Source organism: Elephantulus edwardii, unplaced genomic scaffold (genome assembly GCF_000299155.1).
Source record: "Elephantulus edwardii isolate Elephantulus edwardi_28Jun2011 unplaced genomic scaffold, EleEdw1.0 scaffold00228, whole genome shotgun sequence".
In the NCBI taxonomy this organism is placed as follows: Eukaryota; Metazoa; Chordata; class Mammalia; order Macroscelidea; family Macroscelididae; genus Elephantulus; species Elephantulus edwardii.
The window spans coordinates 4,324,353-4,339,479 of record NW_006399978.1 but is presented as its reverse complement, the minus strand read 5'-3'; the positions used below and the strand labels follow the sequence as shown (position 1 = coordinate 4,339,479).

General features: G+C 54.0%; 1 protein-coding gene across 1 annotated transcript; it reads left to right on the top strand.

The window, feature by feature from the left end:
- Nucleotides 1–2,743: 2,743 nt before the first annotated feature.
- On the top strand, nt 2,744–14,550 carry AIRE (autoimmune regulator). The gene is made up of 14 exons (XM_006898426.1): nt 2,744–2,893; nt 3,133–3,307; nt 3,561–3,716; nt 4,055–4,129; nt 5,731–5,844; nt 6,612–6,769; nt 6,967–7,047; nt 8,012–8,127; nt 9,250–9,361; nt 10,080–10,262; nt 11,023–11,144; nt 11,387–11,489; nt 12,524–12,592; nt 14,470–14,550. Exons 1-14 carry the CDS (start codon nt 2,744–2,746, stop codon nt 14,548–14,550), a joined length of 1,695 nt encoding a protein of 564 aa, XP_006898488.1.
- The last annotated feature ends 577 nt before the right edge of the window (nt 14,551–15,127 follow it).

Sequence of the window (15,127 nt, the reverse complement as noted above, 5' to 3'; positions counted from 1 at the left end):
CAGTTCAAAGGCATTGATTCTTCTTTTATCATCCCTAGGCATTGTCCAACTTTCTGATGTATAGCAAGTAATTGCAAAGACTATGGCCTAGATCAGGCACATCTTAGTCTCCAGAATGACATTGTTGCTCTTCAGTACTCTGGAGAGGTCCCTGGCAGCACACTTTCCCAAGGTATTAGAAAAAATAAAAATGAATAGCAGAGAAAATTTTTTACATATTTTTAATCAGGTAAGTAAAAATACTATCATCTCAATATGTAATCAATATTAAAAAGTATTAATGTGGTCTTATGCATTCTTCTCTGTTGGACTCATTACTGGGCCCCCAAGGAATGTCCAATGATCTACAAGTGCAGACTTAGAGCCAGTCTGTCCATTAGGGTACAAATCTTATCCCTGTTATTTATTGACACATGGCTCTGGTCAAGTTTCTTAACCCCTCTGGGCCTCAGTCTTCTTATCTGTAAAGTGGCAATAATACAGCCTGGGAAGCCATTCTGAAGGTCATGTGAGTGAAATTTGGAAGTGCTTCAAACTGAGTGTAGAGTGAGTTGTGCTAGGTCTGGAGAATTCAAATAACCATGTTTTTCTTCACAGAGAGGATGCTGATGCTTAGGGATAAGGTTCCCAGCTGTCCAGCCTACTGAGGCAGGGGCAGCTGGACCCCGCCACAGTATAGGGGCGTCACACACTTATCCAAATGGAGAGTAAGGCAAGACCAGGCCCCTTGCTCCCACATCCTCTGATCTCCTTGAGTGTCCTCTATGATTCTAGCTGCCTGCTGGTAAGACCAGGAGTCACCTTGGAAAACCCCATGGGGTGTGGAAAGTCCAGAATTCTACTGGTGCCTCAACGATAATTAGGCCCCGGGCCTCCTGGGGCTGAAACTACACGGTGCACCTGCACAGATTCCAGGGCTTTTAGGAGTGAAATAGACTTTGATCTTGCTTTTCAGTTTTTAATTCCCCTTTACCTGTTGACTCAGCTCAAACCTGTTGCCATCAAGTCAGAATTGAGTTTAACTCTGCATTGGATTTCTGGGGTTATAAATCATGTGGGAGGAGATTGCCCATCTCTCCCTTGGAACTGCTGGTGGATTTGAACAACTGGAGAGCCACAGCAAACCCACTACAGTCCAAGTCACCAGAGCTCCCCTTAGAACAGACACGAAGGTGTTTCTGAATAGGAACTCCGTCAAACAGGGAGATAACCCACCAGGCTGCACAGAATGAGGGTTGATGGGGACCCTCTCCTTAGTTCATCTGAAGACATTCTAGCAAGTCTTCACGAGTTCAACCCCAACTCCCAAGTCTCCAGAATAATCATTCTAACACAAGCCCAACAAAGCAAAGCCCTCCTGTGGCCTATGGGCCAAGTCCACCTCCCTGGCTGGACAGCACGGATTCATGGGGCAGGTGGCCTCCCTACTCCCATGCAGGTTCATGCTTCAGGCCTTACCCTGCTGCCACCTGCTGGCCCAGCTTCTGTGCCCTCACAAGCTCATCCTGGGGGCTCCTCCCATGCCAGCTATTCTCCTCTGCAGCTTCTACTTCTCCTCATCCCAGCTATGCCACTTGCCATCCTGGTGACACCCCCACAGATGATGAGCTGGGCAAAGAGCTTAGGGTCTACACTAGTGATTAGGAGTCTTCTTTGGATCTAGGTTCTAACTCTCCAGAAGTGACAGAAAGACAGTGACTGGCTGTTGTCTCATAAGCAGAAGGGCAGGCAAAGCTCAGAATCTGGGTCCCCAAGGTGATGCCCAGGGCTGTGCCACAGATGCATTCTGTCCCCCCTGCCAGGTGGACATCATCTGACAGAGGCTCTCTAGATCAGTGGTTGTTAGATGCCACTGAGTGGCCTATGACTCCCAGGCTAGAGTGGGGGCTATGATGACAACTGTCGGCCCCACGGTCAGGAGAGGCCTGGAGAACTGCCCCTTGGGAATATTATGTCCTCATCCTTGGAGGTGATGTAACATCCCTGCTGGAGCTCCACCTATGGGTGCCCTACATTTGAACCTCAAGTGACAAGGTAGGCACCTGTTTTGCTGGCTCCCCATTTGAACAGAGCCGTTTGGGTGCAGACTGGCACCTGGCCAGTGCCACAAGTGGGCAACTGAGAGAAAAAAAAACCAAAACAAACAAAAAAAAAAAACAACTGAGAGGTCCACACCTCCTCCTAAGAGAAATTAGGACCCCGGGCTCCACAGAAACAGCACCTGTGGGCCAGTCAGCCAGACCAGAAATTTCGTTTACAGCAGAAAGAGCAAACTTCCAGGAGTTGAGGGGTTTGGTATGGATGAGGACCCTCTCCTGAACCTTAGAAGCAAGGTTTTTTCCTACCCCCACCCCCGCCCCTCGCCAGCTCGCGGGAGGCCCTGATTGGCTCCTGTGCTCTCCCAGGAGACTGGTCCAGTATATTAGGGGTGTGGGCGCCGCGGAGTGAAGGGGGACACTCAGGAGGAGGCTGGTCTCTCTGTCTCAGCCTCCAGAGTCCGCAGAGCAAGCGCAGGCTTTCCCAGACACGGAGAAATCCAGCAACCCAGGCTGTGGGACATCTGGGCGGGGAGAGAAGGGAGCGCAAGGATTAGGGTGCGACCGGCCCACCTCGCTGCTCCGGGGAAAGCCACGGCCACCAGTGGGCGCGGGCCTGCGGAGCTCAGGTTCCCCTCCGCACCCTCCTGGAATCCGCTGCCCCGGGCCCCAGCCCCACAGGTCCTCCCAGGTCCCAAGGCGGCTGCATGGCCGGGGAGGCGCGGCCGGGTGCGGACGCCGCCCTGCGCCGCCTCCTGAGGCTGCACCGCACCGAGATCGCCGTGGCGGTGGACAGCGCCTTCCCGCTGCTGCACGCGCTGGCCGATCACGACGTGGTCCCTGAAGATAAGTTCCAGGTGGGCCCCCCTGCCTAGCCCTCCTCATGCGCTGCGCAGGAGAACGGGCACAGGTGACAGGTCTCTCCTGCCTCCTTTGGGTCGAGGTCCCCCCTCCCCGTTCTTATGCTGGTGCAGCCAGAGGACCCGGATGGGAGGTTCACCCCATCCACACACAAGCTGGCCGGCCTCCTGGCTGCCTCTAACCCCTCCTCGAGGTTCTCGACCCAAGCGAGAGCCCTCACCTGGTCTTGCTGCAGGAGACGATGACTCTGAAGGACAGGGAGGGCTGTCCCCAGGCCTTCCACGCCCTCCTTTCCTGGCTCCTGACCCAGGACGCCACGACCATACTGGACTTCTGGAGGGTTCTCTTCAAAGACTACAACCTGGAAAGATACACGCGCCTGCAGCCTATCCTCGACAGCTTCCCTAAAGGTGGGGCTAGGGTGTGGTGCACTCTGGATTGGTCTCTGGGTCCTTGGTGGGTTTGGGGGAGCTGTGCTATATACTGCTGGGTTGGGAGCTGGAAGTGGGGCAGGGTCTAGGTAGGACCCCCGGTGATCACCTGGGACCAGCTTGAAGTCTAAGAGGCTTTGCCTGCCTTGGTGGGCATGCCCAGCTCTCACACGCACCCCTGAGGACCAGAAAAATCTCAAGGCTTAGCCCCTGCTCTTGTCCCATCCCGCAGATGTGGACCTCAGCCAGCCTCGGAAAGGGAGGAAGCCCCCCACTGGGCCCAAGGCCTGCATGCTACCACCCAGACCCCCAGCTAAGAGGAAAGCCCAGGATGAGCCCCGGGGTGCCCCACTGGCTACCTTGTCCCCCAGGGGCAGCTCCAGCCCAGGTACCCACTGATGATTTCCAGAACACACTCCCTGGGGAGCCTTGACAGCCTTGCCCACATATCCTCCTGTCAGGGCTGCAGAAATCTCAGGACAATCCTGGTGTCAGTCCCTCTGCCTGCTTCCTTTCTGTGTAATTGGCTGGATGCCCCAAACCGTGAGCTCTCCAGAATCCTGGCAGGCAGGTGGTGGGTTTTCCACTTTATTGAGGAGAACCTGGAAAGTGAAGGCTGTCCTCACTCCATACCCTCAATTACTTCCTAATTCCTAATGCTCCCAGTTCCTGACACCCCCACCAAAATGTGTCCAACCTCCTGGCTGCCTCTAACGCCCCCTCCAGGATCCCAACCGAAGGCCAAGACCTCTAAGAAGCTGGAGAGCATCAGCGAGCCACAGCGCATCCCTCTGGGTAGCGGTGAGTAAGATCCTCATGGGGCTGGGGCTGGGGCTGCCAACTCTCGAAAACTTCTCCTGAACACGGGCCTCAACTGGCTGGGTTTGTCATCCCAAGGGCCTTGCCACAGCCAACTTTGGTGAAAGGAGGTGCCTTGGACCCAAACATAACCTAACTGGTCACCCTCACCCCCACCCCTTCAGTGAAACTCAGCACCCTGGCTCTGAGACCCTCCTCTCAGGCCTCACAACCTGTTCTCACTTCTGATGCCTCACCTCACAGCCACTCAGCTATCCACCCATCCACCCTCTGCTTCTAGAACCTTCTCCTGCTATCCCCTTTTTTAACCCCCACCAGTGGTAGCCCAGATTATGCAGTCATTCCAAAGAGTCTTCAGCCCCCCACCCAGCTTTCCCGTAGCTTGATGTACACCTGCTTGTGCCTCTGAATTACGAGGAATGGATCTCCCAAGGTCCCCACTCTTTACCCTGCTCACCCACCCTGAACACAAGGTGGGTCTGAGCACCCCTTGGGAAGGTTTGCGAATCAGTATATTTTATAAGAGCCTCCCCCTCCCCTGGACTGCCAAGAGAATAAGCAGGTCTGGCTTAGGGTGAAGCCAGGTTGCTCCTTGGAGGCAAGGACTATGAAGCTCCCATCTCACATACTTTGGGCATGTTGTCAGAAGGAGAAGGACATCATGCTTGGAAGGGTGGAGGGACAGTGCAGGAGAAGACGACCCTGGATGAGCTGGATTGACACAGTGTCTGTGAACAGTGCGGGCAGGTGGGTCAGAGATGTGAGATTGGCTCAGGATAGGGCAATCAGAGCTGTTGTTCATAGGGTCATTATGAGTCAAAGTGGACTCACAGCATATAACAACAACAATAATAACCCCTCCCCAGCCAGAGGCGAGCCATTGTTCATAGGGTCATTATGAGTCATAGTGGACTCACAGCACATAACAACAACAATAACAACCCCTCCCCAGTCAGAGGCCAACCTGGCAACTGGAACTTACAGGTATGCATTGTAAGGTGCATACCCTTCTACCAACCACTGCTACCTTGTTTTTTTAGCTCCTCTCTCACAGACAACCCTAGCCTCCTCCAAGGACATCCCCTCTTAGAACACACCCTCTCCTGGGGTCTGCACCCCATTCTGATGCTGCCCCACCTCATCTTTGAGCCCCTTTTGTCATGCTGTTTTTAGGGACTGGGATGTCCCATACTTCCCGTGCAGTCACACACCCTGCCCTCCTCACCCATAAGGCTTTTCTGGATGCTGCTGTAGCCTCACACAACATTCTGACCCTCAGCCAGACACAACCTGGCACCCTGCTGTTCCCAGCCTGGGGCCACTTAGTCCCAGCAGCCTCTCCCACCCACTTGTGTGGGAACTGGCACACACACACACACACACACACACTCACACGTGTCACTAGAGGGTTGATTACCATTCATCCCTGCTGTCCTCCCACACTGGGCCCATCTCCCAACCAGCCAAAAGATGGGACTCCCACGTCCACTGTCTGAGGGGGCTGACCCATGACACCTGCCCAGTGAGGAGAGGTGCTCAGAGCTATCCTCATGATTGACCTGTTGCTGTGGTTCCTTCCCCAGGAATCCAGACCATGTCTGCCTCAGTCCAGCGAGCTGTAGCCATGTCCTCTGGGGATGTCCCAGGAACCCGAGGGGCTGTGGAGGGCATCCTCATCCAGCAGGTGTTTGAATCAGGTATTCTGGGGGGAGGGTGCTGCCAAGGCCCACGGAGAGAGCCAGAGAGGAGCAGAGCTGGAGTTCAGGGAGATGCCCTCGCATTGTGGCTCTGCTGGCTTTGGAGAGCCAGGGCAGGCCGAGCTCCCCTCTTCCAGATTGGTGGTGCATGGGGTGCCCATTATGTCTGCGTCTCCTCCGTCCATGGACCAGCCCCTTACAAACTCTGAAGTCTATAGTACCTGCAGCACCCCCTTCACTCCTCCACCAGGACTTCTCTCATCCCACCTCCCTTCATCTCCTTCCTGGGCTCCCCCTGTGAGGATGGGTCTGGTCCCTTCTCATCTACCTGGCTCTTCCCACAAGCTCCAGGGAGCTGAAGACCTTTGTACAGTGCAAGCTCCCCAGGTCTCAGGCACAGATTTATCCTAGGGGGCCAGAGCCGCTGTTCCACTGTGGCTTTCACTCTCAGCCCCTGCCCTGGTGTCTCTGTGTGGGTTATGGGCCAGGACCTCCGGGCAGAGGGTCCAGTGGCCCCCAGGAACTGATGCAGCCCTGGTAGCACCTCAGCAAAGACTGTCCTTAGAGTGCCCAAGCAAAATCACTCATAAACCCAGGATCTGGTCAAGCACTTAGCTGGGAGGAGGAGCAGCAAACTGACAGTTAGTTGTCTTGACCAAGTCCTCCTGCACTGACCAGGGGTCTGCATAAAGAATCAGCAGGCAGGGACTTTCTGGGCAGGGGATAGTGAGGGCCAGGACCAAGATCAGTCACTTCTCTCCACTCAGGTAGCTCCAAGAAGTGCATCCAGGTAGGGGGTGAGTTTTACACTCCCAGTAAGTTTGAAGATCCTGGAGGAGGTGGTGCTAATGGGAAGAACAAAACCCGCAGTGGTAGCAGTCTGAAGCCTCTGGTCCGAGCCAAAGGAGCCCAGGGCATTGCCCCTGTAAGCCTGTCTATCTGTCCCCTGGGAGGCCTGGCCCTCAGCACCCACTCCCTCACACACAGCAGCCTCTCGGCTTGGCACTCTCAGGGGGGGTGGGTGCTGAGAGCTGCTGCTGTGAGGTGCCCACCATCAGTGGCCATTTGGGTTCCTCCTGCCCAGGCTGTTTCGCCCGTTAATGACCCTCTTCTCTATTACAGAGTGTAGATGACCCAAGGCTGGTCCAGCAGGGCAGAGCCCCCACTCCTGCTGCCCTCCCTAGCGAGCCCCAGCTCCACCAGGTAATGCCCCACACCACAAGGGGACCCCTGTTACACCACAATTCCCTCTGGTGGGTTCTTCTGCAGGGTCTGTTCTGGGCACTTGGATGACTACCACACTTCTAGTCACAGGGGTGCATCTTTCTTTTTCATACCATAATTTTTCTCCCGATAACACATAATTGTAAAAATTCATAATGGTTAGAAGAAGTTAAATCCTTCAGGCCTTTAAATCTATGGACAGAGGGGCAGCCAAGGCTGGCTATCCTGAGTATCTCAAGGCTGAGTCCATGGAGGCAGGGTCTCTGCTGCTGGGTCAGGAGCCCAGGGCCCACCAGAGCATCAACACCACCTTTTCCTAACAAGATGGAACTATCTCAGTGTATTTCCACCATTGCCATTGTCACTTACAAATCCCCACACTGCACTGAAAACAGGACCCAGCCTGCTCCCCAGATGTCCCTGTTAGTGGTGGTGGTGGTGGTGGTGGTATAGGTGAGAGCCTAGCTGTCAGGTGGGGGGAAGTTTCTGGAGGAGGTGGCATCCAAGAGACCCCTAAAGGTGCAAGTAGGTGCCATGTGGCCAAAGTTCCAAGAAGCATGAGGGTCTCAGGCTGAAGGGCAGTGGGCGTCTAAGCCTGACAAATGCTACCTATCAGTTTCCTCATTGCCTTTGGAGGGAGAGTCAACCAGAAGCCAAGCTTGCCGAGGATCATATTTCCAGAGAGGAGTGCTGAGGGGCTAGAAATGTAAAGACAGAGGGGCCTGTGAAAGGCCACAGGGAGCAGGTGGTTAGGGTGGAAGTTTAGGTGAGAGCTAGCATGAGGGTGGGGAGGGGGGCATCTAGGTGTCCTGGGAGGGCCCAGAGTCCCTGAGATTCTGCAGGTGGAAGCCTTTGTTGGGAGGAGGCCCCACCCACTCGAGGAGCCCAGACAAGAGCATCTGCCAATCTTGAGAATCTGGACAATGTCTCTCTCCTGTGTCAGAAGAATGAGGACGAATGTGCCGTGTGCCGGGACGGTGGGGAGCTGATCTGTTGTGACGGCTGTCCCCGAGCCTTCCACTTGGCCTGCCTCTGCCCACCGCTCCATGAAATCCCCAGGTGAGACTGGCATGCCTACACCACGCAGCAGGCCACCACATCCGACTGGGACCAGGGACTTTCCCATCAAGCCTCCCATTCACTCCATGACTAGCAGGGTTCTTTCTGAAGCAAAGGGAAGACCCAAAGCCAAGACTGACCATCCTGTTCTCTCACCTCAAACCAGCCCCCACCATGTCTAAATACCATGTACACTTGGTGGGCCCAAGTCAAGTCCCACCCCATGGTGGGAGCATAGAGGCCCAGGAAGGCTCACCTGCCCATACACAGAACCCTGCTCACCCCCGGACACCCTTCTAGGCTAGCTGCCCTCCACCACCAGCTCCCACAGGTCAGGTCTTTGGGAAAGAACCTGGAGGCATCTCAGCCAGCAGGGCCTCAGCCAGGTCACTTCTCTGCTCCCCCCCAACCCCATCTCTGCGAGGGGCTTGGCCATCTCTTGGCTACCATCTAACATTGGCTGTCTTTCTCCCATCCTCTTCCAGCTCTGCTAGGCATTGATCCCTTATGGAAACGTAGGTGGTCCTGGTGATACAAGACATCCCAGTTGAGGGGCGTTCTCACCGTCAGGGCAAGGCCCAGGGAGCCAGCATAGGCCATATAGTGGGGAACCTTCGGGGATTATCAGGAAGCACTTAAGAGGAGGACACTGAACCACTGACCAGGAGGGAATACCTCCTCACCCGCAGCTTGACTCCTGACTGGCAGGGGTAAGCAGCTGGAGGCAGGACCGAAGCACATCCCTGTGACCTGCCACCTCCCTGCCTGGGCCTCAGTTTCCCATCTGTGAAAAGATAGGCTTCCCTCATCTGTGCATTTGAAAGTTATTGTCAGGAAGCTCTGGAGGCCTAATGGCAAGAGGCTGTGCTGCAATTCAGAAGGCATGCGGTTTGAATCTACCAAATGCTCCACTGGAGAAGGAGAGGCAATCTCCTCCTGTGCCAGATGGATCTGATTTGATGGTGCATAACAAAAGAAAGGGGCGGGGAGAGAGATGAAAGTCTATTGTCCCATCTGCTGCTTTTTATTTTTAAATAAAATTTTTATTTTTATACTGGTTTACTTACAAATGTCCCATCTGCTTTGTCCTCCCACACCTCTGACCATTGGTGACCTGGGCAGTGGGACCTGGAGGTGCTCCAGCTGTCTCCAGGAAAGAACTCTGCAGGATGCTCCCCTCACAGAGAAGCCTCAGCCCCAGGAGGGGCCCCAGGAGCGACCCCAGGAGCCCATTGTGGAGAGCCCGGTATGCACAGAAATGCTCCCAGGTTGAGCCCTCCTGTCACCTCTGGACTCCTTCCCAGTCACTCCCTGGGTCAGGCCAGCTTAGGTGCCACTGTGTGTCCTGTGTCTTCTCGACCACATTGTCTCTGCTTTCTAGAGCTAAGGTCCAGGGAAGCTGGCCTTCAGAAGGCTAACCACACCATGGCCTGCTCCTTAGAGCTTCTGACTCGGAGGGGCTTTGGCTGTTGTTCTAAAACAAGAGGCCCTGTTTAACTACTGATTATTTCCTTCGCAAATCATTTCTGGCTTTTTGTTAAAGTTCAGAGGCCTGGGAGGTCCTTCATGTGCCCTGGGATATGTTGTTGTTAGGTGCCATTGAGTCAAATATGACTCATAGCAACCCTATGAAAAACTGATCTGTACCCTGCTCTGTCCCGTGCCATTCTCACTGTCTCTGACACACTCAAGCCCACTGACACAGTCCTGGGATATAGTGAGGGGTTTATTCATTCTCCTGACAGCCTTTGAGGGCTGAGGGTTGAGGAGCAGAGCTTTGCTGAGGACCGCAGAGCCAGGGGGTGAACCCACAATTCTCCCAATGGTCTGGCCACCACACCAGTTCCCTGAGCTCCCAGGTGGCCAGCTGTCACTGGCTGCCTGAGGGATGTGGGGGCGGTTGGGGGGGGAGTCATTAGTAAGCCCCTCTGAGTACTGATCTCTGGTTCTAGGTCCTCTTAGGACTGAGGCAGGTGAGTGAGGAGGCAAGGGGCCTCCCCAAGGGGCTTCCAGCTGGTGTTGACACTGCTCTCACCTATAAGCACTTGATGCCCCCACCCTCCACAACCCCCTTGCCAGTGCTGGAGCCCTCTGCCCTGCGTCCCCTGCTGTGTGCAAATGCTGATGGACGGCAGGTGAGGGGCCTGAGGGTCCAGGGTGTTTGTCTTCAGAGAACTTAGGGTTTACCAGGGAGTTTACACTAGAAACCAGAGAGAGGGTGACACTAGAGAGTTATTTGAGGGAGGGGCCCAGGCTGCAGTTGGGAATATCAGGGGGTATGAGTTAGGTGGGGCCCAAGGGAGGTGACATGTAGGGGAGGAGCCAGCCTTGTCATGCCTGGGAACAGCCTCCTGGGGGGTGGAGTGGCTGGGTGCCATCAGAGCCCCGCACCCCACCCGGAGAAAGAAGGGGCTGGTCCTGTGTGCCCTCTTAGGTGTAAGAAAAAGAGAACACCGGAGGTCTGGAAGGTGAAGCGTTCTGCTGTTGTCGCAGAAACTCCCACCCCAGCTTGAGCCCTGAGCATATAGCCCACCCACCTTGTAGGGTAAATCTAGCATATTGGGGAATCTTTCAAGACCCTATACAACTCTGCCCCACTCCTTGTCCCTCTCTTGCCTCCTCTGGGGTCACCCTGTTCTGGAGACCTCTGTTTCAGGAGTGAAGGGGACCTGATCCCAAGGAGACAATCGCCAGGTCTAGCCACCTGGCTCTTTAGGGCTGCACCCTGCAAAGTGCTGAGGCAGGCAGTTTCTTCTGTCCCAGGAACCATGAGACCCACTGTCCCGTATCCCTTGGCGATGTCTAACCCGGGGTTAACTAGCTGGGTTCCATGCCCCGAAACTGCCAAGGAGAGCAAGCGTCTGGGGGTAACTGCAGGGTCGCTGCTCTTCGTAGGGCGCAGCGCAGGGCGCGCGGTGCGGCGTGTGCGGGGACGGCGCGGACGCGCTTCGGTGCACGCACTGTGCGGCCGCCTTCCACCTGCATTGCCACTTCCCGGGGGGCAACGCCCGGCCCGGGTGAGTGAGTGAGGGTGGCGGGTGGGTGGAGGGTGGGGAGGAGGGTAGGAAGAGGCTGGGGAAGTGCGGGGTGGGTGGCAGGCAAAGAGACGTGGGAGGGGGGCCCGAGGGGTGGAAAGAAGAGTAGAAGCTAGGCACCCAATCACCGCAGTTCTGCATCTCCCCCTAGTACTTCTCCCAGGCCGGGAGAGGCCTAGCGGCTCTCAGTTCAGAGCAGCCCCACCCTCCCGTCTCTATTGTAGAGCTGCCCTACGTTGCAAATCCTGCACCGGAGACCCGGCTTTGGCGCCGGGAGAGAGCACACCAGCCCCCAGCTTGGCCCGCCTGGCGCCTGGGCCGCCCAAGGTCAGTGCATGGGGAGGGATGCTTCACATCCTACCGGATAGGGAGAAGGATTCCTGGAGAATTTGTTGGGTTGTGTGAGTGCTTAGTGGGTTTTAAACCCATTCCTTTTTGGAAACTATTTAAGGAATCCAGTGACCTAGAGCACTGAGACGTGAGAAGTTAGGAACCACGCCTCCCAGAACGATTTACAACCCGGAGAGCCTCTCTGAGTCAGAAACAAACCACTAGTAGTGGGTGGGCCTTAGGTTATCCAGGGCTGCAGCCGAACCACCACAAGTGGGTGGCTTTATCAGGCTAACTCTGAGCGTTTAGGAGACTGAAAGTCCAAAATCCCAGGGCAGGCTCAAGGGGAAGGCTTCTGTCTCTGTTGACTGTGGGGGAAGGTCCTGGTCCGGCTGCCTTATTTGTGGGCTGGGCATCCCTTGGAGATCTCCGGATGTCTTGTCATCAGTTTCTCCTGTGTCTAGAGATTCTCGAAGCACAAGGCCCTAGAGTCTGAAGGACTTGCTTCTCCCTCAGCAGTTTTTCTTTGATGTCACTGAGTCCTCTCCTTCTCTGCTCACTTTTCTCTCTTAGAAATTAAAAGGTGGGACTCCAGCAAAGATTGGCTTGAGTAAGAATGCTTAAGTAAAGATTTTACTTTAAATAAGGGAAGGACTTGATTCACACCCTCTTTTTAAGGCTGTGACTCAATATACACCATAATGATCCTGCCTTATTAACATATAAAAGTTACAGTTTACAACATATCATAATATTGATGATGAGATAACAAAATGGAGGGCAGCCATAACAAAATGTTTACTTTCTCCTCCTCCTCACCTCTCCTCCACGGATAGGTGCATTGGCTATAGGAGTGTCATCTCCAAACCTTTTCTAGAAGGTTCTTTCACAGCCTTCTTAGCGTAAGAAGGCATCTCGATCAAAACCTCAGAATGGAGCTCTTCCTTCCCCACTCCAGGTCCTGCTTCCATGCAGGTGTCCTGAGCCTGGGGAAGGGAACCGGGCTACTTCTTCCCTTTTCTGGATTCCAGGTGGGGGACAGCTCTGCTGGTCACGAGCCTGGTGTGCACAGGGATGACCTGGAATCTCTCCTGAGTGAGGTAACACAACTTGTGGACAAGTTTCACAAGCTTGTTCTCTGCCCTGCCCCATGCTGCCCACTCAGAGCTGACCCTCTAGCCAGTTTCTGAGGCCCTGTGGAGCCCACGTTAAATTAGAATGTGCACAACTTTTGAGTCAGGAGTGCAACTCTAGGTACTAAATGACAGAGCTCCTTAGTCAGTGCCAAGGCTCAGGGGTTGCCGTGCTCTTCCAAGGACAGCATGGTGAGGCTCTCCCCACTTCTGTAGACCCATGCCCATCAGGCCATGCCTTCAACACGGGGCCCCTAGGAAGATGAGTACAGGATCTCCCATTCTGCCCACACCTCTTGGGCCCCTGGAAGGTGGGTGGCTTGCAGAATCTCAGGATCAGGTATGAGCTGTGCTACCTCAACACTGACTCTGAGGAGGTGAGGTTCACCCGGGTACAGCGGTCTCCAAACTACTACCCTTCCCAGGGACTCTTTACTAACCTTTCCAATTCAGGCTTCACTCTGGGAAGAAATGTGGCTTTCTAGGACCTGTCTTGTAGTTTGATTGATTTATTGTTGTTTTTTAAATTTTACATTGGTTTGCATACAAAATTCATATATGCTGTGTTTCATTCATGTACATTGTGTTTCACTCATTCATTCATTCACAATGTTTTGTGTGATCATTTGTATATACTGTGTTTTATAAAATTCATCATTGTTGTTCTATGCCCACTGTCACCCCACATTTTCAGGTCCCCACAAAAGCAAACGAACACACAAACCTTATCAAGTCAGAATCGACCCATAGCTGACCCTTCAGTGGGTTTTCAGAGAGAGTTAATCACATGGGAGGAGATTGCCTATCCTTCTCTCCTGTGGGGCAGCTGGTGGATTTGAACCATGTGCCTTTGGGATAGCAGCACAGCTTCTTACCACTAGACCACCAGAGCTTCCTAATTCCTTCAGTCCCTCCCTCTGCTCACCAAGCTCTGTGACTCCATGGTTTTCCTCCCTCCTCCCCTTCCCCCTTTGGACTATTATGGTGGCATAGTCTATAGGGAGTTGTAGAGCCAGCCCCAAAACCATGCCTTTCTGGTCTGAACCCTCCCGGCAGCTCTGAGAGAGAAAGGCCATCTCCTGTCACATAATTATAAACAAAGCCTCAGTAACACAGTGGAGGGCCAGCTACAAGTTGGTTCTGACGATGACAGTGAGTTTTTGTGGTTGTTCTTCTGTAAGAGGTGCAGTGCTCCAGCTATTCCCAGGCCCCAGGAATATGTATCCTTCTCCAAAGTCCAGCAGTACCGCTCAGGAATCTCAGACGACACTAGGGGCAGGGGCCTGAACCTCTGCCATGGGTGATGGGCAGATCACAGCCTGTGCAGGTGTCTTTAGACAGGACCTCTGGGAACTCTCGGGATAGGGGCGAGGTGATGAGAGGTGACCAGTATGAGAAGGCTGCAGCACTGGAGCGGGGGCTTGTCCTGGCATCATGAAAGAATAGGGGTGCAGATTCACAAGCCCTCTTTGGTGCAAGCCATTCTGCTGGAATGTGAGGTCTTTTCCGGCTCTCCCAGTCCTGTGTGCACATCAGGCCTCTGCAGGGAATTCAGGAATGGCCAGCTTGCCCTGGACGACATACCTCAAATGGTGGCTGTGCCTTGGGCTCCTGAAATGTTGCACAATACCCTGGACTTGATTGAGGTCCTTCTCCTGCCTGGCCCATCCAGTGGGGACATGGACTTCACCTTTGAACTTAGTGGGTCAGATCAGAGTGTGTTCATCCATGATGTCCACAATGCCTTGTGTCCCTGAGGCCAAGGCTATCATCACGGGAAGGCATGCCTCTCTTTGGAAGTTTTTACATGGTGTTGAGTGCCTTGTTCTTTCTCTGTTCTACAGCACTCCTTCGACGGCATCCTGCAATGGGCCATCCAGAGCATGTCCCGCCCTCTCACTGAGGCACCCACCTTCCCATCCTGACTCCAGTGACCCAGGTCTGGTAGGTGGCATGAGCAGTAATGACCCAGGCTTGGCAGGTGGCGTGGGTGGTAAGGGGAGATCATGGACCCTAGAATCATAAACCTTCTTTCCTTTGTCCTCCAGGTGGGGGAACGACTGTAGACACTCTGTGCTGGGTCATATCAGGTCTGTCTCCAAAGGGCCCCTGGGGACAACCTCCCTCACGCTGGAAGCTGTGCCAGGTCAAGACAGAACAACTGAGAAATTCTGGGTATTATCAGTACAGAGAAATCACATGAACTGAAATGAAAATTCTTCTGTGGACTGGAAAGCTGGAGACGTAGACTTCTTCTTCACATGTGGCTCCGAAGTCATGTGCTCATATTGTGATTGTGTCTGCTTAAAGTTTGACAATGAATAAACAAAACCACTTGACCAAAGAGTACTTGCCTCAAAAGCAGATCCAGTAATGCAGTAATAAATATGGTTGTCCTTAAAACAAAAAAAAAAAAGGCAGGCCCAGCTGCTTTGCAGCTCTGCCCTTATTTTGCTCATCACACCCTAAAATTCCATTAGGTGTTCCCTCCCCTGTAGTCCT